This window comes from Chionomys nivalis, chromosome 12 (genome assembly GCF_950005125.1).
Source record: "Chionomys nivalis chromosome 12, mChiNiv1.1, whole genome shotgun sequence".
NCBI classification, from domain to species: domain Eukaryota; kingdom Metazoa; phylum Chordata; class Mammalia; order Rodentia; family Cricetidae; genus Chionomys; species Chionomys nivalis.
The window spans coordinates 59,088,352-59,113,519 of record NC_080097.1 but is presented as its reverse complement, the minus strand read 5'-3'; the positions used below and the strand labels follow the sequence as shown (position 1 = coordinate 59,113,519).

At 40.4% G+C, this 25,168-nt stretch overlaps 1 protein-coding gene across 2 annotated transcripts in view; it reads left to right on the top strand.

Moving 5' to 3' along the window:
• Positions 1-25,168, top strand: part of LOC130884950 (uncharacterized) — a 52,926-nt gene that overhangs the window by 4,490 nt on the left and 23,268 nt on the right. Inside the window, exons 3-9 of one of the 2 annotated variants that reach the window (XM_057786283.1) lie at positions 2,706-3,050; positions 14,596-14,713; positions 15,448-15,621; positions 16,965-17,071; positions 20,257-20,318; positions 22,907-22,943; positions 24,597-24,658. In XM_057786283.1, the coding sequence (XP_057642266.1) occupies positions 14,678-14,713; positions 15,448-15,621; positions 16,965-17,071; positions 20,257-20,318; positions 22,907-22,943; positions 24,597-24,658 (478 nt within the window). In that variant the 5' untranslated portion in view covers positions 2,706-3,050; positions 14,596-14,677. Of the gene's footprint in view, positions 1-2,705; positions 3,051-6,017; positions 6,138-14,595; positions 14,714-15,447; positions 15,622-16,964; positions 17,072-20,256; positions 20,319-22,906; positions 22,944-24,596; positions 24,659-25,168 lie in introns of those variants that run through there. The other variant, XM_057786282.1, reaches the window with a different exon arrangement.

Genomic DNA, 25,168 nt, shown 5'->3' with positions numbered 1-25,168 from the left:
ACTGTAGCTTCATAGAAGGAATTTGGCAATGACTCTTCTGTTTCTATATTGTGAAATACATTTAGGAGTATAGGTATTAGGTCTTCTTGGAAGTTCTGGTAGATGTCCACATTGAAACCATCTGGTCCTGGACTTTTTTTGGAAGGGAGGTTTTTGATAACAGCTTCTAATTCTTCGCGACCCACAGGTCTATTTAGGGTGTTTACCTGGTCCTGGTTTAACTTTGGTATATGGTATTCATCTAAAAAAGTGTCCATTTCTTTTGCATTTTCCAGTTTTGTGGCATACAGGCTTTTGTAGTAAGATCTAATGATTTTCTGAATTTCCTCTGTGTCTGTGGTTATGTCCCCCTTTTCATTTCTGATCTTATTAATTTGCAAATTCTCTCTCTGCCGTTTGATTAGTTTGGATAGGGGTTTATCAGTCTTGTTGATTTTCTCCAGGAACCAGCTTTTTGTTTTATTGATTCTTTCAATTGTTTTCTGTGTTTCTATTTTTTTGATTTCAGCCCTGAGTTTGATTATTTCCATTCTTCTACTCCTCTTAGGTGAGTCTGCTTCTTTTTTTTCTAGAGCTTTCAGGTGGGCTGTTAAGTCTGCAATGTGTGCTTTCTCTGTTTTCTTTAAGTGGGCACTTAGTGCTAGGAACCTCTCAGGACTGCTTTCATAGTGTCCCATAGGTTTGAGTATGTTGTGTCTTTATTTTCATTGAATTCAAGGAAGACTTTAATCTTTCTTTGTTTCTTCCTTAATCCAGGTATGGTTCAGTAGTTGACTATTTAGTTTCCATGAGTTTGTAGGCTTTCTGGGGGTAGCATTGTTGAATTCTAGCTTTAATCCATGGTGATCTGATAAGATACAGGTGGTTACAGATATTTTTTTTTAACTGTGGATGTTTGCTTTGTTACCGAGTATGTGGTCAATTTTCGAGAAGGTTCCATGAGCTGCAGAGAAGAAGGTATATTCTTTCCTATTTGGGTGGAATATTCTATAGATGTCTGTTAAGTCCATTTGATTCATTACCTCCATTAATTCTCTTATTTCTCTGTTAGGTTTCTGTCTAATTGACCTGTCCATTGGTGAGAGAGGAGTGTTAAAGTCTCCTACTATTAATGTGTGTGGTTTGATTGCTGCCTTGAGTTTTAGCAATGTTTCTTTTACATACGTGGGTGCTTTTATATTAGGGGCATAGATATTCAGGATTGAGACTTCATCCTGATGAATTGTTCCTGTTATGAGTAGAAAATGTCCCTCTTCATTCCTTCAGATTGATTTAAGTTTGAAGTCAACTTTGTTAGAAATTAGTATGGCCACACCTGCTTGTTTCTTAGGTCCATTAACTTGATACACCTTATCCCAACCCTTTACTCTGCGTAGGTGTCTGTCTTTGTAGTTGAGGTGTGTTTCTTGTAAACAGCAGAATGTTGGATCCTGTTTTCGTATCCAATCTCTTAGTCTGTGCCTTTTTATAGGTGAGTTGAGTCCATTGACATTAAGTGATATTAATGACCAGTGGTTGTTAACTCCGGTCACTTTTTTAGTAGTAAATTTTGTGTGTTTCCCTTCTTTGTGTTGTGCTGGTGAAGGGTCTCTAGTTGTCTGAGATATTGTGGTCATTGTTGGACTCCTTGGTTAGTGATTTTCCTTCTATTACTTTGTGTATGGCTGGATTTGTGGCTACGTATTGTTTAAATTTGTTTTTATCCTGGAAAATTTTGTTTTCTCCATTTATAGTGAACGAAAGTTTGGCTGGGTATAGTAGTCTGGGCTTGCATCCACGGTCTCTTAGTTTCTGCAGTACATCTATCCAGGACCTTCTGGCTTTCATTGTTTCCATAGAGAAGTCAGGTGTAAGTCTGATAGGTTTACCTTTATAAGTAACTTGGCCTTTTTCCTTTGCAGCTCTTAATATTCTTTCTTTGTTCTGTATGCTTTGTGTTATGATTATTATATGGCGAGGGGATGATTTTTTTTTTTTGATCCAGCCTATTCGGTGTTCTGTATGCTTCTTGAACCTTCGTAGGTATATCTTTCTTTAGGTTGGGAAACTTTTCTTCTATAATTTTATTAAATATATTTTCTGGACCGTTGAGATGCACTTCTTCCCCTTCTTCTACTCCTATTATTCTTAGGTTTGGTCTTTTTATTGTGTCCCATATTTCCTGAATGTTTTGTGATGAGAGTTTGTTGGCCTTGCTGTTTTCTTTGATCAGCGTGTTTATTTTCTCTATGGTATCTTCAGAATCTGAGATTCTTTCTTCTATCTCTTGTATTCTTTTGGTTATGCTTGTTTCTGTAGACTCTATTCGTTTACCTAGATTTTCCATGTCCAGCCAGCCTTCTGTTTGTGTTTTCTTCTTTGCCTCCAATTCAGTTTTCAAGACTTGAACTGTTTCATTATCTGTGTGATTGTTTTTCCTTGGTTTCCTAGGGTATCATTCACTGATTTACTCAATTCTTCAAACTTTCTGTAATACTTCTCATCCATTTCTATAAGGGCATTTTTTACATGGCTGTTTAAGGGTGTCAATCACTTTCATAAAGTCAATTTTTTCTACTTCTTCATGATTAAGGTGTTCATGTCCTGTTGTGAGGTCGCTGGGTACTGGTGGTTTCATATAGTTTTTCAGATTGTTGGGTGAATTCTTGCATTGGCGCCTGCCCATCTCTTCCTCCGAATGCTCTCCTATGGATCTTCTTTTACAGGATCAGGTCTCCTTGCCTACGGTTGTACCTTCCCAGTGATGGTACTCCCCAGTGATGGTTCTCCTGGTGCTCCAGTGATGTCTCTCCTGGTGACAATATCAGATCTCCGTGCCCAATGATGGCTCTCCTGGTGCCAAGATCCGCTCTCCTTGCTGGTTGGGTATTCGTAAACAAAGCGCCTACCTTGCTTGGTGCAGGCAGGCCAGTGAAACAAAGGAACTCCCGTCTGCCTGTTTTTCCTGAGGATTCGCCCCCAGTGCCCAGACAGGCCAGTGAAACAAAGGAACTCCCGCCCGCCTGTTTGCCCTGAGGATTCGCCCCCAGCGCCCGGACAGGCTGAGCTAGGTGGTGTTATGTGCCCAAAGAAGGAAGGGGGCAGAAGGAAGAAGGGTTCTGGATGCTAGGTGGGTGGGATAGGAACAGAGAGGCAGTCTGCAGGGAGTAGAGTCTCTGCAGGGAGCCCAGGAGGGGTGGGGGGTGTGAGGAACTTCTGAGTTCCCTGTCCGGGGCTGCTGCCGCATCACCCTTACTGCATATCTTTATTCCTTTTGTGACCAGGACGGCTTCTTAAAAGGCTAAGATGCAATGGGACTAGGGTTAAGGCTGCTTTGCCTTTTGGCTCTGTCTAGTCTGACCAGTTAGAGGAGGTCTGTACATTGCCTCTGAGAGCCATACTATCCAGATGCAGGGTCAGGTCATAGCAGGTATGTAGTCATTAAACAAGTTGTAGCACTCTGCTCACGAACCCCATTTACATGCTCCATAGCTGGACCTCCAGAAAGTGTCAGAGATCATGCTGGTAGCAGGGCCCAAGAAGCTGCTGTTTCAAACCATATGGCTTTTTTTCCCTCCTACCACTGAATCAGCAAAACCTGTCTTAAAGGAGCTGCAACACACTGCCACACTGGAAAAAAAATTACAGCTAAACTTTGGGGTTTTTATGTGTATCTAGAGTTCCTTTTCGAGTTTTTTTTAGGTTTTACATGGATATAGTCAACCACTATTTGTTGTAAAGAAGCTGCTTTTTTTGTTCTTGGCTGCTCAGATCTGAAATAATCACACAAAAAAACTGTATTAATTAAATCACTTCTTGGCCTATTAGCTCTAACTTCTTATTGGCCAACTCTTACATCTTAATTTAACCCATTTCTAGTAATCTGTGTATTGCCACGTGGCTGTGTCTTACTGGGTCAAGTTATGTCTGGCTCCAGCAGACTACATGACTTCTCTCTGACTCTGCCTTCTTTCTCCCAGCATTCAATTTAATTTTCCCTACATAGCTCTATTCTACTTTGTCACAGTCTCAAGACCGTTTCTTTAATATCACATTAAATATTCACAGCATACAAAAGGGAACCCCACATCACTCATCCACCTTGTTTCTATACTCTACTCCATCCTCTACCAGACCCTGTTCCACAGCACCCACTCTTGTTTTAAAGCCTTCAGCTGGATTCCCATTCACAGAGAGACAACCTGACGAGAGCTCTAGAGTCAGCAGAGCAAACCTGGCTTTACTTTTGCCTCTGCATCCAATGCTGAGTGTAAGACCTGAGCAGACAGCTCAGTTGTCTGGCCTGTGCTTCTCCAGACATTCCACACCCAGATGGTGCCAATTTATGCAGGGGAGAAAGGAAATGTATTTGAAGAGAGTTAAAGTAAGGAAGAGACTCTGCCTAGCAGTGAACTGCAGGCATCCTGGAAAAACTTTCCAGAGGCAGAGGACTGGGAGACTCAGTTTGCAAGCTGACCTAAAAGAATTATTCCATGGCTTCCAAGGGGAGTAAGGGAAGAGCTGGCCACGTCCCTGCTCTGCACCTGGCCCCCAGAGCATCTCTGTCAGGCTAGGATGTATGGGATCATTGGGTTTACATTCAAACAGGCCTCATTCTTACCAATTTGTTTGCCTTGTGGGAAATGGAATCAGGCTAACTAAAGGGATGATTCTAAGTAGGAGGTGGCACAAACCTTAGGAAAAGCTGCTACTAGTAAGGATTGAGCATCTGATGGGTGGAAACAATCTCTTGAGGTTCAGAGAAAAGCCTTAAGGGTAGAAACTTTGGATTCTGACAGTTCAAGTTCAAGTTGCTTTAATTTGTTTGGTCAGTTGCGTTTTTAATCAGGATTTCTCCATGTATCCATGGCTGTCTTGGAACTTGCTTGTAGATCATGTTGGGATAAAACACAGAGCTCTGCCTGCCTCTGCCTCCCTAGTTCTGGGAGTAAGGTATGTACAATCACCACCCTGCCAAATTCAAGGGCATGACTTGTGACAAGATGTTAACGTCTCTGAGACTGTTTCTTCATTGAAAAAACCTGAGAAACAAAGACAATTCAACTGTTGTGTTATTCACCCCTAAGTGGGCCTAGACTCAGTAGAGAGTAAATTTTAAATAGTACACCTCCTCACTCAAATTAACTTAGCTACTATGGGGAGCCTGTTATCTTTGCATTTGGGAGATTAAGGTAAGATAATCTCAAGTAGAAGTTTAGACCCAGCTTGATAGAGAGACCCTGTCTCAAAAACACACCAAAAATACAAAGAATTACTAGTATTGAGGGGTAAGGTGGAAGAAGATTTTTTGTACTTTTTTTGGAGGAAAATAACAAAACCCAGCTATCGCTCCTTACTCTAAAACTCTATTTACCATAAGAAACAGATGATGTGGGATTCTGCTCTGTATGCTGTGAATATGTTTTATTGTCATTGATTAAAAAGGAAGCTGATTAACAACTTTACCTAACAGAGTAAAGTTGCCAGGTGACAACTCCAAACAGAGATATAATGAGAAAGTAGGCAGAGTCAAGAAGAAGCCATGTAGCTACCAGAGGAGAAAGATGCTCCGAACTTTACTGATAAATCATGAGCCTTGTGGTTAAATATAAAATAATAGAAATGGTTAATTTAACATACACTTAAGCTATCAGACAAACAGTATTGCAAATAATGCAGTTTCTGTGTGATTATTTGGAGTCTGGGTGGCAAGGAAATAAACAATCAGCCTCCGCCAACAGACAGATCTCCTTCCATCATCTCATCCCATTTACCCAGGGCGTGAGGAAGGGCAGGGCCAAGATATCTGTGGGTGCGTGTGTATATTTGTTTATCAAACTATGGTGCATGCACGTGTATGTACGTGTGTGTGTGTGTGTGTGTGTGAAAGAGAGAGAGAGAGAGAGAGAGAGAGAGAGAGAGAGAGAGAGAGAGAGAGAGAGAGAGAGAGACTTAGTTCTCCTACCCATGGTCAGCATGATGTCTGGGGTTCTGTATCCAGTCCTAAAACAGACACTGTGGCCTATGAATAAAGTGACCCATCGTTATCAATTAAGTTGTCCAATTATTCATCCTCACCTCTCACCAACTGCCCCATCTACTCCTTTCTCTGTAGCTTCCCACCAGATGTGTGCTTTCTCACCTCTGGCTGTTTGCAGGTACTGCCTCTGTCTTTCTGGATTGTCTTCACTGTTCTCCACCTTAGAGCCATTAGTGCTGGCCCAAGTCTGACACATAAGCCTTCTGTGTGCTCCAGTAGTTCCCTGTACACATACATAGAATATAACCAGTGTGGACACGCTGTCCATCTGATTTGGGAGGTTATATCGTATGGTTGCTGAATAGTGGATCTTGTCATGAGTCCACTGCTTGTCCTAGTACATGGCTGTTGACTAGATAACAGTGGGGAACTATCCAGCATTTAGCTAGATGGTGACAAAGTCTGGGTGCAAACATAAGCATATTACATTCTTCTCGTTTTGTAATGTAAGGGTACTTACATAATTTTATTCTCAACTATGAGTGGTGCTCTCAATCTGCCCTACTGGCTTATGCTAACCTATTTCTAAAGCCTTTCTGTCTAGGTTCTGCTCGAGTACATCCTTGTTCCTTGTAAGCTCCTCCTTCAGGATCAGTATGCTGACATTCACAATCTATGTCAGGAGGAATGAAAAGCATAGAAATTTTAAAGAAAAGTATTTTCTGAATGATGAAAAAAAATTAGTGAAGTGTTTGCATATTTAATAGTTTCTATTAAAATACACTAATTAGAAATCAATCATTTAAAACTCTTTATGGCATCCGTAGCTTTTTGGTGGATTTTTAAGGTGGCAACCAGTCCTTCTGCCCAAGTGCTACCCCCTTAAATATTATTCTTATCAATAAATATTTTGGTAGGGAGAAAAAACAGTTGATTAACAATTTACCTGCATTTTTCTCCTCCAGTATTATATAGGCATGGAATTCCTGAGTGCAGTCATTGTGTCCTCTCCTGAAGACCCAGTTTCCAGCAATTCTTCCCCAACTCTGACTTTTACACCCTTTCTTGCTCCCTCTTCTACAGTAACACCTGAGCCTTGGGTGCTGCTGTGGTGGTTAATTTTTGCCAGTTTGACACAAACCTAGACATAATGTGGGATGAAGGAGGAAAATTCTCCATCACATTTTCCTGTAGGCAAGTCATTGGAGACATTTTTATGATTAATGATTGATGTAGGAAGGTCCAGCTTACTGTGGGTAGCAGTAATCTGTACAGATGGTCCTCATTCACAAAAGAAAACAGTCTGAGAAAGCCATAGGGAACAGGCCAATAAGCAGTGATCCTCCTTGCTACCCCCTCTCGTGTGTGTGTGTGTGTGTGTGTGTGTGTGTGTGTGTGTGAAAGACAAGGTAGATATGTGGAGGTCAGAGGACACCATCTTGGAGTTGGTTTAATTCTCCTATCATGGATTCCAGGAATGGAATTCAGGTTATCAGGCTTGTATGGAATATGGTTTTAGGTGCTGAGCCATTTCAATGGCCCTTTTCCCATGTTTTCTTTCCATTAAAAAATAAAAACAGAAGTGTTTCTTATATTTCTCTCCTTCCCTAAATAAGCAAATGCTTGTAAAATGCTAGCTAGTAAGGAAAACATAGGGCTGTGCATGCAGCTTGGGGGTAGTGTGAGCTTGCCTCATACATGGGTCCAGAAGAAATCATTGTATATCCCCTGCTCTTTGAATTATTGTTATGTGTTGTATATAACCATATATAGGCCTATAGGGAATTTTCTTCAGAATTTAAGATTTCTTATAACTCAACACTAGAATGACAGCCCAGTGACACAGAGAGCAATAAATGGATCTGAAGAGAAATTTTGTTAGTATTCAGGCACATCCTCACACAACACCTCACACCATCTGCCTGGCTGTATAGCAAATGGTATCCTGTCCCTTTAAGTGACCCTCTGCTCACTCTCAGTCTCTCTAGTGCTCTCCCTCCCTTCCCCCTCTCTCTTTTTCTCTTTTTCCCTCACTGAGGCAAGCAGGTCTCAGCCTCTTTTCCTTCTCCCTCCTCCCTCTCTCTCTCTTTCTCTTTCTCTCTGTCCCTTCCTCCCATCCCTTCCTCCCCACTACACCTCCCCTTTTAATAAAACTTTGCACTCAATCTTCATCTACATGGCATATTTGTCTGTCCCTAACCAGCCGCGGGTTGAACCTCTCCCTCATACCATGGGACCTGGAAAGATTTCCAAATGTCCCACTGCCACACTGGAAGATGTTCAACATCATCAGCTGTCAAGTGTTACAAATCAAATTTCAATGAGATGATACTTGATACCATTAAGATGGTGAAAATATAAAAGATAAGTCAGTCCTGGTTTCACAGCTCTGCAATCCCAGCACTTGGTAGAGGAGTGTGTGTGTGTGTGTGTGTGTGTGTGTGTGTGGTGTCTATCACATATGAATTTGAAGCTGGACAGCAAAATATGGTCTAAATATTGAAAAGTACATGTTGCATGCTGAGGATATGAGTCTCAGGGAAAGCACTTGTCTAGCATGCACAGGTGCTGGGACACATGTGAGAGTGTAAACACACCAGAGAACAGGAACCTGCTGCTGCATTACTGCTGGAATGTAGATTAAAATGGTGCAGCCACCAGCACCTGAGCATTTATATAAGAAAAAAGGGAGAAACCCCAATTACCTACTGCTTGATGAGTAGGTAAACAAAGGGTGGTGTGTTAATAGAGTGGTCTAGTTTCTAGTCATGGAAAGGGGTAGAGAAAGGATACATCCCATAACATGAATAAATATCACAAACATTACTTTCATTTGAAAGTAGCCAAAGGACTGAAGAATGGGGCACTTCTTTATTAGATGATTTGATTTCTCTTTAATACCCAGAATGAGACACTTGAAACAGAAAGTTAGATTGATAACTAATAGGTGGTAGGGGTCTGGAGAAATGAAGAGTAACTACTAATGAATAAAGAGTTTTTTTCTCGAATGAGAAAATTATTTTAAAAGTAAATAGAATGATGGTTGCATAATTTTAAGAACATAGTAAAAAAATACCTACTGGGTTATATACTTTAAAAGAGTGAACTTACTACATAAATGTATTACTTCTCAATATCTACAGATCACATTTCATGTCTATGTATGTTTTGTCTGCATATATGTATGTTCACTGTGTGCATGCCTGGTGCCTGCAAAGAGACAAGAGGGTGTTGGATCCCCTAGATATAAATATCTGTGAGCTTCCTTCCATTTGGGTGTGGTTGTAGGTTGAAGGGTTTGTGCTGAGAGGTATTGAGGACTACTTTTCTCCTCCAGGGGCATGTAGAGTACCTTCCAGGACAGTGATCTGTGGTTAGTAGGTGAATAATGTAGTTAGACACCAGCTCAACTTCTCCATATTCAGTGACAGAAGTGTTACCTCCAGAAACAAGACCTTAACATCAGCTTGTGTGAGCAACCAAGAGACTTGGCAATAGCCTGTGCTATTTGATGGTTTCCATGGGTACCTTTGGTGAATGACTCAAAAGGCTGTAACCTGTTCTTGGCACTGGAGGTTTAATTTGGTGGCACAAGATATCTAGTTGAAGTCTTCTCTCCCTGTTGTTTTTTATCTCCCTGTGAGTTCCTTTCACATATGTATAGGAAGATTCTAGGATAATCAATGTCCATATAGTTTTTCAAAGGACCTTTAGTATTGATTGTCCCTCTCCATTTTCCTTCCTTTACCTTTCTGTCCCATCCCCTTTTCATTAAACCATCCAATTCTAGTTTTCCTTAATAGCTACATAACACTATAGACTTTTTCCTTTCCTTGAGAGATACTCTCCTCCCTCCTGGTCCCTTACTAGGTTCCATACCTCTGTGGGTATTCAGATTGAAGTTCCCATATCAGAACCATAACATCCTTAAAACAGAAAACATACAATATTTGTCTACATGTACTGAGCACTGTATGTTTTGTCGCTGGAGTCTGATATGGGCATGCACAGAACACACACTTGGTGCACAGCTGCTGAGTACCATTGTGAGGTCATAGCGCATCACTATGCCCCTAGAACTGTGTTGCTAAGAGTGAAGCAGTATTCAGCTCACACTGAACCAAGGATCTGTCCAAGCAGGACGCTTATTTGGTTCAGTGGGGAGTTTTAACCAGATTTTGAACGTTTGTTTACTGTTGGGTTTGGGAGGGTGCGGGTGGTTAAAGGGGAAGGCAGGGAGGGGCAGTAGGGCCAGTAGGGCCAGGAGGGCTGGGAGGGCCGGGAGGTCCCAGAGGGTGGAAGGGGGGCGTGGTTGTCAGGAGGGCCAGGAGGGCCAGGAGGGCCTGTGGAGCCTTGAGCCTCAAAATGCAGGAGGATATGGAATATGATGCCCTAACCATTCGGGCCCCTCAGCGGTCTCGCTGGTATACCCGCCTGTGGCCAGCATGCCTGGGTCATGGGTGCTTGGGTCCAAGACAGCAGCGATTTCCCTTGTACCTTATTGGGTACGATCCTGTGGGGCGGTTCCAAAGGGCGGCCAGTGTGGGTGATGTGGCTTTGGTAGAAAGATTGATCAATGCCAGTGAACACCATGTCAACGAATGCGACAGGAGGGGCAGGTAATGGGGCCTGAGGAGGGGCGAGGGGCAGGAGGGGCAGAAACTGTTGGGGACAGTCAGGGTCTACCAGGGAGAAACATACCTTCCAGATCTGCAGCCTGCGGGGGTGGGGGGGGCAGATGTCATGCTTAAGGCTCTTCTTTCATGGAGATCTCTGGGTGTGTACCTGCTTTAGGCTCCTAGGCACCTGAAACCTGCACACCTTGGAAGGCCATCTCCGAGGCTTTCTTTAAGAGAAGCAAAACAAAGAACTTCAGTTAGTTTACAAATCCCTTTACATTGTCTCTTTTAGAGCACTTTATTGAGGGCTTTAAAGGAATTTCTCTAAGAAAACCACATACATCTTTTTATGTGTACACTTATAATTTTTTAGGTTTCAGTGTTTTGGCTGCATGTATTTTCAGTGTACCACACAAGCATAGGAAGAGGGTGTTGGATCTCCTGGAACTGGAGTCATGGACAGTTGTGATCTGCTGTGTGGGTGCTAGGAATCAAACCCAGGTCCTCTGCAGGAAAAACTAGAGCTTGTAAATGTCAAGCCATCTCTCCAGCCCTTTAATGTATATGTTTTTAGTGCTGTTATATGCAACACAGAAAATTGTATCATAAGATAAATTTTCACATAAAAAGCCAACTCAAAGCCAAAAAACCCCACAAAGAATTAACAAGAAATCTTATGTCTGTTTCATGCTTGCTGAGGTATTTCATAAGGAAATTTTCAACTTGAACTATAACTCTGTCCCCCGGCCCCTTATATACATGTTGTGTGTGTTTTGGTACATACATGAAGGCTAACGGTTGACATTCTCTTTGAAAATTTCTTTTCATGTCATTAAAAAAATCATATGTGTGTGTGCACCTGTGCCTCACACATGCCAAGTAAGTGTGTGAAGGTCAGAAGAGAACTATCGACAGCTGTGTTCTGCTGTGTTTTGGATTCTGGGGATTGAACATAGGCCATTGGCTCTGCCAGTAGGTGCCCTCACCTGATGAACCACCCTGTGGTTCCTCCACCTCAGCTTTTTAGACAGATTCTCTCACCCAAATCCCCGCTGTGTTTGACTGATTGTCTTGGCGTATACTGATTGACCTAGACTTGCTGGCAAGATAGATTTGGGGATCCTCCTGTATCCACATCTCCAGCACCAGTTTCTCAAGGTGCTGGGGGTTCTGAAGTTGGGGTCTCAGGCTTGCAGGGTGAGTGGTTTTCCAACTGAGTTGTAACAATCACTGCAGCCCTCTTTCCTAGTCCTTGTTTCCTGTTTCTTGCTAGATTATAGGCAGGAAACAATGACCCTCAACAGTAGATTCTCCATAGCTCACATGCTTCTTGATCATGTCTATGGTTGTGAGGTTATTTAGTCTATAGTTATTCAGTCTTCCAAATGACAGCTTCATACAAATATTAGAACAGTAAATTATTGTTTCAAAGTATTTTTGCTTAATAAGTGTATTCTTTTTTTTATTGAAAAAAAAATTTTCCGCTTCCTCCCTGCCTCCCATTTCCCTCCCCCTCCTCCCGCCCCTCTCCCCCTCCCCCCACTTCTCTTCTCCTCCCTCTCTAGTCCCAGGAGCAGTCAGGGTTCCCTGCCCTGTGGAAAGTCCAAGGTCCTCCCCCCTCCATCCAGATCTAGGAAGGTGAACATCCAAACTGTCTAGGCTCCCACAAAGCCAGAACCTGAAGTAGTATCAAAACCCAGTGCCCTTGTCCTTGGCCTCTCGTCAGCTCTCATTGTCCGCCATGTTCAGAGAGTCCGGTTTTATCCCATGCTTTTTCAGTCACAGTCCAGCTGGCCTTGGTGAGCTCCCAATAGATCGGCCCCACTATCTCAGTGGGTGGGTGCACCCCTCGTGGTCCTGACTTCGTTGTACATGTTCTCCCTCCTTCTGCTCCTCATTAGGACCTTGGGAGCTCAGTCCGGTGCTCCAGTGTGGGTCTCTGTATCTATCTCCATCCATCACTAGATGAAGGTTCTATGGTGATATGCAAGATATTCATCAGTATGGCTATAGGATAGGTTCATTTCAGGTTCCCTATCCTCAGGTGCCCAAGGAACTAACTGGGGACATTGCCCTGGGCATCTGGTAGCCACTCCAAGTTCAAGTCTCTTGCCAACCCTTAGGTGGCTCCCTTAACTAAGGTATGAGTTTCCCTGCTCCCCTATCCAACCTTCCTATATCCCCAATCATCCCGTTTCCCCAAGTTCCCCTCATCCTCTCCTTCACACTTTTCTCTCTCCATCTCCCCTTACCCACATCCCACCCCACCCCACCCCCAAGATTCCAATTTTTTGCCTGGCAATATTGTCTATTTCCCATAGCCAGGAGGATAACTATATGTTTTTCCTTGGGTTTGCCCTCTTGTTTAGCTTCTTTAGGACCACAAATTATAGACTCTGGCCCCCTATCCATGGCTAGAAACCAATTATGAGTGAGTACATCCCATGATCTCTCTTTGGGTCTGGGTTACCTCACTCAGGATAGTATTTTCCATTTTCATCCATTTGCATGCAAAATTCGAGAAGTCATTGTTTTTTACCGCAGAGTAGTACTCTAATGTGTATATATTCCACACTTTCTTCATCCATTCAAGTGTATTCTTTTAAAACATTGAATTTTCCAGCTGTATTTATCCATTCTGCCAATCTACTTATTCCCTGCACGTAACTTAGATATCTACTGTACAGCATACAAATCTACTAGCTCTCAAGACCCTCTCATTCTTAAGATATTACATTTCTCTGTCCAGTCAGCTTTCCTGACGTTCTATAAATTTAAATATTGAAAACAATGAATGATGCTCAGTTGAATCCCTAGTAATTTTTGTCTTTAAACTTTTTGAAAATCAAAGCAAGGGATCTATGATACCCATGGGTTATCTCCTTCTGTATAGATTTACTAAGTTTTGGTGCTAATTCATGGAGGTATAAGGCAAAGAGCCATTTGCTACCACCCGGTGTCTATATTAACATGGACATTCTGTCTATTGACTGAGGACTATGTTGTTGGCAAATATAGAAACATTAATTCTGGGCATTGAGATATGAAAAAAAATTAAAGTATTGATGACTGAAATTTTAGGTTTTTCTTTGTTGTTATTGCTATTCTAAATATGTTTACATTTCATAGTCTTAAGAGCTGAAATTTACATAGATACATGTGACCTTTAGAAGTGTCATGGGCCTGTGGATTGTGTCATATTTCATTGGATGTAAGGCACAATGGACTGCATGGTGACCTTTTATTTTGTATGGTAGCAAAGTAAAAAACATTGCCAATTATAGTCATAAAATATCATGAATTATAAGTGGCAGACATCAGCGATGCTAAAGTGTGAAATAAAGAGTAAGGTGGGTGCAGTGGAACTGCCTGCATTCTTACCTACTGGGAGGATTACCTAGTTCAAGGCCAGCTTAGGGAATATAGTTTTAAAATATTGTAAAGATACTTGAGTAAAAACTTTCACATCTGCAGTAGGTATAATTCTGCTATTTCTCTTCATTGAAATATTGTGTTTGTTACCATTAGGAACAAATTGTAATTGAATCCAGCAAACACTGAGCTGTCAGGTGCTGGGAGCATTTGTACGTGCTCTTGAAGATGTGAGTTGAAGCATCACAGCAGCACTGTGTAAGAGAGCTGCAGTGTTGAATCCCCATTCTACAGATGGAGAGATTGATTTGTGGAGCTCATAGGAAGTCTGTGTTGTAACTAGAAACACTCAGTGATTAGAGTAGGATTCAGATCCAATCTGAGTTCAATCTACTGGGCATTCTCCTGTTATCCAGAGAGGCTGCTCTGAGGAAGGATGAAGCTTGTGATAGAGCACTCGCCTTGAATGGGACAGCCATGCACTATATGCCTAGCACAGAAAGTGAACACCTGAGTAGAGAAATAAGTAAATAAGAAAATTTCCCTTTCTTCTCTTACATCAGAAGGAAATGCACATTGGTGTCTACTTGAGTGTGCCTTTACATAATAATCTGTAATTTCCTAAAATGTCCTCTCAATTTGTAGGAGTGCACTGCACTACGCCTCTGCCCATAATCATCCTAATGTAGTGACATTGCTATCGTCCAACGACTGTACCGATATTAATATGAAGGATGATGAAGGCTGCACACCCTTAATTAAGGTAGCTATCGCAAAACACTTTTGGTATAAAGTGGATTAGAAATCATCCTTGTTTGGTTTTTGTTGCTGTGATGAAACACTGGCCAAAACCATCTCAGGAAAGGAAAGGTTTATTTGGCTTACAATTCCACATCACAGTCCGTCATGAAGGGAAACCAGGTCAGGAGTTCAATCAGGACCTGAGGGAGGAAATGAAACAGAGGTCATGGGGGAATGATGCTTTTCCGTGGCTTTTTCCAAGGCTTGCTCAGATATCTTATACTACACAGGACAACCTTCCCAGTCATGCCACCACCCCTAGGAAGCTGTGCCCTCCCATATCAACCTCAATTAAGAAAGTACTATACAGGCTTCCCAGAGTCCAGTCTGGTGGAGGCAATTCTTCAAGTGAGATTCTTTCTTTCCAGGTGTCTTCAACCTGTGTCAAGTTATCAAAACAAGCAAATGAACAAGCAACCTCCCCCACTACAAAAATGGCCAAACAGTGCTGGTGAAATGCTTTAATATCTAGGTGTGCTGGCACACCTATGAAACTCTACCACTTGGAAAACTTTGGTGGGGAGGTTATGAATTTAGGAAAGTCTGGTTACTTGAGGACCTTGTCTCAAAAAGAGAGGGATAATATGCATGACCTAAACAATTGGTCTGATCCAAGGGTAACTATTCAATGGAATTGTTGGAATGCTTATTCAAGTTCTTGATTTCAGTGTCTCTCTCTTTATCCAATACCCACAGGCCACCCAACGGGACAACATAGAGTGCATCTCTATACTACTCATGCACGGTGCTGATCCCCACATTATAGATGCCAATGGCGATGCTGCCCTCCACCACGCCATTTGCAGAGGGAACATAACAGTTGTCAGCAAACTGCTGGAGTATAATGTAGATATTGACACCGAAACAGAGGTAAGAATCATTCAACTTCATTCACAATGTACTTCCAGCAATGACACTCAGATCACTTTCCACCTTCTGAAGCTCAAGCAGTCTCACTGAATCTGTTCAGAGTAAAGCATTTTTTCCAAATCTGTTTTTCATAGTTTGTAGGTAACTTAAAGGAACTCTGCACAGCACATTTTGTTTCAGACTTGGGCTTTACTTTAAAATTCAACAAGTAAAGGACTTGGGCCCACACATACTTCACATACACACAAACAATAGAAAAATAATTTAAAGATAAATGTCTGTAGAAAAAACAGAAATCTGTTGCAATTAAGAAGTTACTGATGTGACTTGTCCCTCAGAGATGAGGCTAGAGTGGGAAGGTCACAGGCACACAGGTAAATGTGGAAAATTGATCATTGAAGAAAACATGCTGAGAAGACATTTTTACTTAACTTTTTCAGATTTTATATGTACATAACAAAGGGGCCAAAATGTGACTCTATCTTAGACAAGGAGCAACTCCATTGTAATCAATGACCTAAGCCTGAATCCAGGACGTTCCCCAGTCAAGTTTAGCCAATTGGCTAAACAGTTCCAAACCTGGCCTTATAAGGCCAGGAGACCAGAGTTGCAGGATCTGGCCGCTACTGACTATATGTGACAGAAAAATCCCACAATGGATGAAACTGTTACTTATTCTGTCCAATCAACATGCCCCTCGTGTAACTGCTCCCTGAATGCCCAATTATTGAAAAAATATTTAAAGGATTAAAAAGATAGAATTCCCCACATCCACTTTAAAAGGGCCTGTATGTCTTTGTCCGTGGTCCTCATTATCACTTTATATGGGTGATGGACTGTTGCATGCGGGCTGTTTCTGAAGAATAAGCACTCTTTGTTTTTACATACCATTTGAGTCTGAGGTCTTCCTCCAGCATCTTTTGGACCACTACAACAGGAAACGATGTTTGGTTTGGGAGAAAATTTTTAGGTTAGGGAAAATAGTTTTGAAAAACAGGTTGAGAAACTGCTCCAGAGATGCCACTTGAGTTCACTCATTCAACAGAGGCATACCAAATCTATCTCTACGTTTTAGGATTGGGGCAATGGAGGCACATCTCCATGGAGCTAAGAAACTTGGAACTAGCAAGCGTTTGTGGGAAGTTCTGGAAATAGTGGTGTTCACAGGCATTGTTGGACAGGGAAAGATGTTTCAAAGGAAAGGGAAGCCCTGTGTGTGTGAATCTGCAGCAAGGGCTGAAGGAAAATCTATCCTTTTGTGACTCATTTTGTTTTCAAAATCTGTGATACATTTTTCATCTGAGAAGCATGTCAATTTATAAAATGAAATTTTTCCTTTCCAGTATGGGTTGACACCCTATAAACTCGCTTTATTTGAAAATCAACTTAAAATGGCGGAGTTTTTAATTGAGAACGGTGCAGATGCACCTTCGGAGCTTACACCAAATAGGTACCGTTTCTTTCTTACAATCTTAGTGCTGTTCTTGAGGGTGTCATTGCTTAAGTAATGAACATTAAAATGCTAGAGGGAAAATGGCTTCAACTCATAAGCATATATTGAGTAAGACTAGCTCACAGCGAGTGTGAGCTGGAAAAGAGACTGTTCCAACGTAAACAAAGGAACAGTGTGTGCCAGGGCTCAGCTTCCCATTTAAAAACAAGTTATCATTTCTAATCTGATTTGATTGGCAATTTTCTACTTGTTCAGGCAACTTCACATTAATGTTGTTTACTTTGAAAAGTGTCAACTTTATTATCAACACTGAAATGTATAATTTTATCATTTTTAGCCTGTTCCTTATATATTTTCTTCTTATATATGTTCAACTTAAATATTTTTTTTCAAATCATGTTGTCTCTTTGATCACTCACTCTGCTTTAAGTGAATTTGAATAAGCAAATAGTTTAGGGTGTCCATTAATTAGATGATATTACCAGATGCTATTGTTTTTCCCCTGTCCTGTCTGAAATATCTTGACACTGTGTTAGTCAGATATGAATCTGTACACCCAAACTCCTGAAACAGTTAATCTGGATAGGGACACTTGTCCAAAATGAGTACAAAGAACTAAGACTCCATTGAGAAAATGCCTCCATGAGATCTGGTTGTAAGGCATTTTCTTAATTAGTGATTGATGGGTAAGGGCCCAACACATCATGGGAGGCGCTGTTCCAGGGCTCATGGCCCTGAGTTCTATAAGAAAGCAGAATGAGCAAGCCAGTAAGCAACTCCCATCCATGACCTCTGTAAGCTCCTGCCTCCAGCTTCCTTCCCTGTTTGAGTTCCTGACCTGTCTTCCTTTAATGATGGACTATGATGTAGACATATAAGCCAAATGAATCCTTTGGTCCCCAGGTTCATTTTGATCATGGTGTTCTATCACAGAAATAGCAGCTCTAAATAGGACACTTGATATTTAAGACGATTTCAGCATTAAAAATCAAATGATTACCTTTTTTGTTCATACATGCAAGTTTAAAGTCAGATGAATTAAAAAGTAAAGCCTGTGTGTTGTGTATTTTTTATTGAAAATACACTTTGTACATACCATATATTCTAACATGGTTTAGCATCCCTCATCTTCATGTACTTGTTTTTGTGTCAGAGGACACGCATGCACTGATATTCCCAACGAAGACACAGTACAACACTGTGTGATGGCTTTGCCTTCCATCTTATTTGAGGCATTTTTTCTATTTTTATTTGGCACTTATCCACTTACTCCAGGTAAGCAGGCTGGGAAGCCTCTTTGGAATCTTACTACCTCCACTTCCTTTGTACTATAAAAGTGTCAGACTTTTTGTTGACAGTGTCAGACTTTTTGTTAAATTCCAGGTATTCAAATTCTGGGCTACTATGACCATTATGTTTACCCACTGAGCCATCTATCTGGCTCTGAAACCCTCAATTTTAAAAAGAAGACTTTGAGTCTAAATTAAAGAGGTGGCTATAAGTGTATTGCTATTAATTATGGAACTAAGGCTTCTGAGTACAGAGCACTTTCAATTAAACCTCTAATCCAGCTAGAGGGCCTGTGTTTCCCTCTAAGAAGAGACATTTGAGGTCATTTATTCTTCCTTTAATACACGATAGACAGAAATTTGTAGCTGGTACTTTTGAAGCAAATAAAGTGTGCTTGTGACTTTGACATGGAATAGCACAGTTTTAGGAATTCATGACTAGGAACATGTCTCAGAAATAAAGTACTTATCACACAAACCCAAGATTTCAGAGTTCAACTCCTCAGCACATAGAAAGGGCCTCGTGTGCTGTGTGCATCTTTATCTCAGGGAACCTTGAGGGACTTGGGAGATGGAGACAGGAGACTGTCTGGAAAGTTATACTTTAGATAGTCTTGCTTTTTACAGCTGTTAACAAGAAACTCTGCCTCAAAACTAAGTTAGGAGGCAAGGACTGACAGTCAAGGATGTCCTCTGACCTAAAAAACATGCACTAGGATCAACAGACACAAATGCATACACAGATGTGAACAGGAACACATATCAAATATGAAGATGAAAAAGTAAATTTAGATTGTTGATCTAATAAGATTGGGGATCATTATCTGCTCAAAAGACATTGGAAATAGTGGTCAATGTTGAAGGTTTTCTTAGTTTTCTGGAGATCACTTCAGTAGCAGTGCTATTTTGGACAAGGTTCACACCGCAGGTGAAAAGTCCCCATGACAAGTTCCAAGACCGTGATGACAGCCAAAGCAGAAACTAGGAAAATAAAGCTGCTGGTCCAGAGTATCCTGGCAATAGGCCCTGAAGTGCAGCATTCTTAGCTCCGACCTGGGAAGAATATAACTGACAAAGGAGTGTTGCTTTCCTTGAGTTTTGAAGCTGGTCGTGAGTTACAAAGACTCAGGATTACACAAAAAGGCTTATGAACAAAGAAACAGCCAGGCAGTGGTTTCAGCATTCACACATGAAAGAACTGTTAAAACAATTTGAAGGTACCACAACTGTCATGGTTTCTGAGAATGCAGGCAGAAGGATGCTTAGAAGCAAAAAAAATAAATAACTTTTACATATACTGACCATTGAGAGCATAGTACTCAACAAAATACCTCCAAAGAGTTCTGACTTGTGGGACCATAGGGACATGCAGGCAGATGAGTGGAACAGGAGCACTGACACCATGAGCATATAAATACAAGGTTACCAGAGCATTCAAAGAAAATCATGGAAAAAGCACTGCTATCATTCGTGTGTGCGTGCGAGAGAGAGAGAGAGAGAGAGAGAGAGAGAGAGAGAGAGAGCGCTAATCAAGAGCTAAATTTTCTCTGTTTCTTCTTATGAGGGAAGGTGGGAAGGACAGCAGTCATTAATCATCACCAACTGTTGAAGAATTAGTTTAGAGTTCTTAGGCTGGGTCTTGATGCCCATGCCTTTAATCCCAGAACTTGGAAAACAGGAGGCACAGAGATCTCTTTCATTTCAAGACCAACATGATGCATATAGTGGGTTTAAGGTCAGCTGGACTGCATAATGAAATCCTGTTTCAAGAAATTATTTGTAAATATCTAATGTAAGATATATTAGGGACTCAAAAATAAAGAATTTAGAAAACATGCTAAGTGTTTTTCTATGAATAATTAAATGATGATCACTTTTAAACATATGTCACAGTGGAGGAGCAGCTGCAGTAGAATCAGAACAATCAATGAAAAAGTATGCCATCTTCAACCAAGGTAAGAACGACTCCAACTGCTCCTACCTTCCCTAAAGAAAATAAGGAAGAGCGAAGATTTTAGATCCCCAAAAAGGAGTTAAGGAAATCCAGTATAAATGCAGTTCTGTGGTTTTCAAATATTCTGAAAAGTCAGAATTAATTAAGAAATTATTTCAAAGAACTTTCAACTGTGAAGATTATTGTCAAAACATTGCTTATTTTATATTAATGCTGATATCTGTACTCCCTTTGAATAAAGGAGAAATCAACTTTACGCACACATATCCTCCATAGTCCCATTGCAGCAAATAGGATTATTAGAAATGCATATTCTCCTTGAGTTTTATGACAAGAGCCTTGTATTTTGTACTGCATAACAATACACAGGTAGGTATCACTAGAATGTAATTATGTCACAAACCAACCTCAGTAATCAATAACTTTCATTAAATAATTTCCTACCTTATGATATAATTAAAATCTTCTGACCTCTTTAACGTGTGTGCAATTTCTCAATTTGTACAGTTTTGTCCTACTGTATAATTGTTTTCTTTAGAAATCTCCTATTTTAGGATGAAAGCTTCGTTCTGTAATGAATTTATGAAGACTTATCAATCCTGACATGTTTTCTTTTTCCCTTCCTTCCTTCCTTCCTTCCTTCCTTCCTTCCTTCCTTCCTTCCTTCCTTCTCTTCATTCCTTCCTTCTTTCCTTCCTTCCTTCCTTCTCTTCATTCCTTCTTTTTTGTTTTGGTTTGATTTTCTCAAGTGCTAGACATTGAGCACAAGGCTTTGGGAGCATTCTAGGCAAGCACCCTACCCATTATCCCTAACTTCAGTACTTTTCTCTTTAGTTTTTCTTATAGAACATGGTAAGGGTGAATATCATTTCCATGCTGCAAAACATGATTCAGGAATAAATATTGGAACAAAAAGCAGAGTGTAGAAAACGACATCATTCTGTATTTCAAAGAATTGTCTGCTTCTCCACTGAGTCTGGAGAGACTTTGTGGCAGTGGCAGGAACACCACGTAGTGTTTACTTCCAGCAACTGTCACCACAGTGTCTTTTATACCTAAGTTGCCAGTGGCAACCACTCTAGGTAGTGAATCCAAAACCCTCCTCCCTCAAGAGGTAAGATGAAGAGAGTCAATATTATTGTAATGGAGACAGCGTTGTGTCACTTTATTATGAAGTTTGCTGTTCATGGCATTTGTGGTGGTGAGAACTGACTGAGGCCTCCTGCATAATAAGCATAGGCTTTCCTACTGAGCCGCAATCCCAGTCCAGTAGTTGGTTTCTCAAATGAACTTCCTGAGTTGTGGGGAATGCTATGAAAGCACATTAAGTTTCTCTGACTTTAATCAAGACAAAAAATAAATGAAGGTTTTTTTTTTTCATTTTTGTTTTCCCATGTTTATTTTGGTTTTGTGAGACAGGGTTTTCCTGTGTGTTGACTTTGAGCCTAACCTGAAATTCATTCTGTAGACAAGGCTAGGCTTGAAATTACAGAGATCTGCGTGTCTCTGGTATCAAGTGCTGGGATTAAAGGGGTGCACCATCACTGCCCAACTCAAATGTTTATTTCTAAAAGCAAGCTGCAAGTGTCTAGGGAAGTATTCAGTGAGTTTATTGTTTACGTATGTAGACACATACAATGATCCTATGTCAGAAGGAAGCCCATGGAATTTGCTGCTCCAGTCTCACAGCTGCTTCTCTGCTGATCTCTCACCTGAGGTGGAGCTCGGGGTTATTACTACCAAGGGAGGGATCTTTCCAATAATTCATTTCAGGGGAGATGATGCCTGCTTTCATGAGCATCCTTTAAGCTGCATATAAGGCTGGGAACCCAGATGGAACTAAGGATATTCTTCCCTCAACGGGGATGAGGAGAGGAAGCCTGTTGCACTCCCTTGAGCTGTTAGGTAAAATTCTTTGCCCTTCTTCTCTTTTTTTCTGTTAGGTTATACCCTGATACAAAAGACAGAAGCCATACATCTAGTCCCAGTGGTAGCAATTTGCACCATAAAATGAACAATTGTAACTAAAAAGCTGAACAAGATTCCTTGTTTCCCTGAAGAACAAAAATGTGTATAGGCTCATGGATTTTTTTTCCATTTTGAAATTGTTTTGTGAGACGCAGTCTCATTGTTACGTAGTTCTGGCTGTCTTGGGAATCACAGGGATCCACCTGCCTTTACCCATGTGCTGGGATTAATGTTGTGTGCCACCATCCAGACTCTAGAATTTTTCTCAAGTGTCATTATCCCACAGTCAAAGAAGAACCACAGAAGCTATTTTGTGACACAGTTAATTGATGCTTATACTGGTAAGGATGCTGCTCTCCATCTGTCTGAGAGAGATCATTTAGGATCATTTCAATTGTTTATGGGTGGGTGTTTACCTTTAGGTATTATGCTTATTAAATTTAAGTCTTCTTTGATTTGAAATATAAAGAAAACGAATGAATTCCACATGAAGAAATGTCTTACAAAGGAGTATTTACTCTAGAATAATCTAGATTCATCTCAAAAATTATACTGTATGTCTAATAATTTTATACGTTATATTTTTCTAGCATTGTAATGAATTAATTTTGATTTTTTCAGAAGAAAATTTCAGCACTGACATAAAGTCTTCTTGCAGGTAAGGTCTAACAATATATAAAGACTAAGGAAACTCAAAGATAACAAGCTAATTATTGGTTGTATTCTCAGATAGATACTGATTTATACACTCAATTTTTGCTTTGTCTTACAATCCCCATAGTATTATCAATGTATTTTAGCCAGAAATATTGTTGTTTTTAGATCGTGGACATGAGGTGTATACTCAACCATCATTTCCCAAGTACCAATTCTGCGTTTTGGAAAATGAGCCTACTGATGATAACCATACTCACTATGTCCATCTGACATTCCTTGCCTTTCAAAACTTCCTGAAATCAGCTAGTGAACTAGATCTTCATCGCATTTGTCTTTCTGAGAGCTGGCAGGATTTGGGATCATTCTGCATTATCACAGAGTGTTACAAGAAATCAACAAATTGTTTACCTCCTTTGACACCATCTCCACATGCAGAGGCCCTTTTGTTCTGTGTAGGACCCTTTCACAGATGGTGGAAGATCCCATGCCTTCCTCCTACCACAGTGCTCCATCCATCACTTGTCCATTCCTGTGAGCTGTTTTCTACAGTAATGAAGTCTCTGGATCTCAGTACATTATCTGAATATAGAGAGCCAAACTGTGGCATGTTTACTCTTTATGTGTCTATAAAAGGGGCTTTGTCTTCCCCATCAGTAGGACATGAACATAGAGTAGAAGGCCCCTTCTGTCAGTGATCTGCTATCTCAGACAGTGATTTGGTAGAAAATTAAAGGTGGTATGTCAAGCTAGTTCTGTGCTCATCTTAATTGATTACTTCCATAATAGAGGACAATTGTGTTATCATTTGTGGGAACATGTATCATAAAGCATTCTATACACATTAGTAAATTGTTTATTACTAATTATTTATTAATAAATTACTCCAAGTTAAAAGGTTCAAATGCATCACAGTTAATGTCCAAAGTGCAGACTCATAAATTACCGTAGCTACAACTGTTCAAAGACACACCTTGTAAAAACCATGTTCCTTTCTACTAGGAATTCTAAACTGTCTCAAGCTAATAACCTGAAATTATCCACTGAGTTTTACTGCTGTTTGTTTATATTTTTATCTCGTTAATAGCAATGCTCATTTGGCATAGAAACAGGCCGATTATGGTTTCAAGATCCACTCATGAGTGGACTACTAAGGGACAGCTTGAGCATATCCTGGCCATGGTATCTTGTCAGAGTGCTAGCAGAAGCAGGAATCTATTCTATGGTCCACAAACAAACCTTGTGAGAGATAACAACACATGCATTGAGAGCCCACAAAATAACCTGAGAGAGAGGGGTTCTGTGATGCTCTATGAGCAGACAATGACATGACAAGTGGAATCGGGGCACTAATTACATTGAGCACAAGAGTAACCATCAGCTACTGCAGGATTAAAAAATGTGTTGTGGAGAAACTAGTGACTTTCTTCGTGTGTGTGTGTGTGTGTGTGTGTGTGTGTGTGTCTTTCTATGCTTTTAGTGGACCAAATTCTTTTTTCACATGAGAAAAAGTGTTAAGGAAATTGTCACCAAACCTAATCAACTGATTGAAGGGCAATTTAATGGCTGATGGTAAATCTCTAATGTATTTTAGGAAAACATTTGGTAAATGTTTTTATATGAATATTAAAATATTACTTTTTAAAACATGCCACAGTGCAGTAAGACCAGCAAGACAGCTAAAATCCCTATTGAAGAAGTCTTTCCAGATTAAAAGAGGTAAGAGTGATGGTGAATACTTTACTACCACCTCCCTAATTTCAAAAACAGCTTGGTTTTTTCAAAATATGAACAGAGGAAATTATATAGAAATGTAATTCTATCTTCTTTAAATTTGCCTTCAAATGTCCTTTGGATTCAGAATTATTTAAGAAGTAATTTCTGAGAAATTGTCAGTCTCAAACTATATCATCTGAAACATGTTTGTTTATTTAATGTGAGTCTCTGATGTACACAGTATCTTTGTATAAATAAAAAGATCTCTAACTAGTCCCCAGTACGTGTCCTCTATGGTCATGTAACCGCAGGTTGATTTGTTATAAATGGATTTTTTATTAAAACCACATTGTGTTTATGCTACATATTATTATATACATCCATGTCAATGTCAATAAGATGATCATGTTAAAAAACCAAAAATACAGTATTCAATTACTTTAAGTTTTTTGAGGAGTAAATGTTAATAAGTTTTCTGGGTTTTGCTCCTTTCTATAATTTCTCAATTTAGAC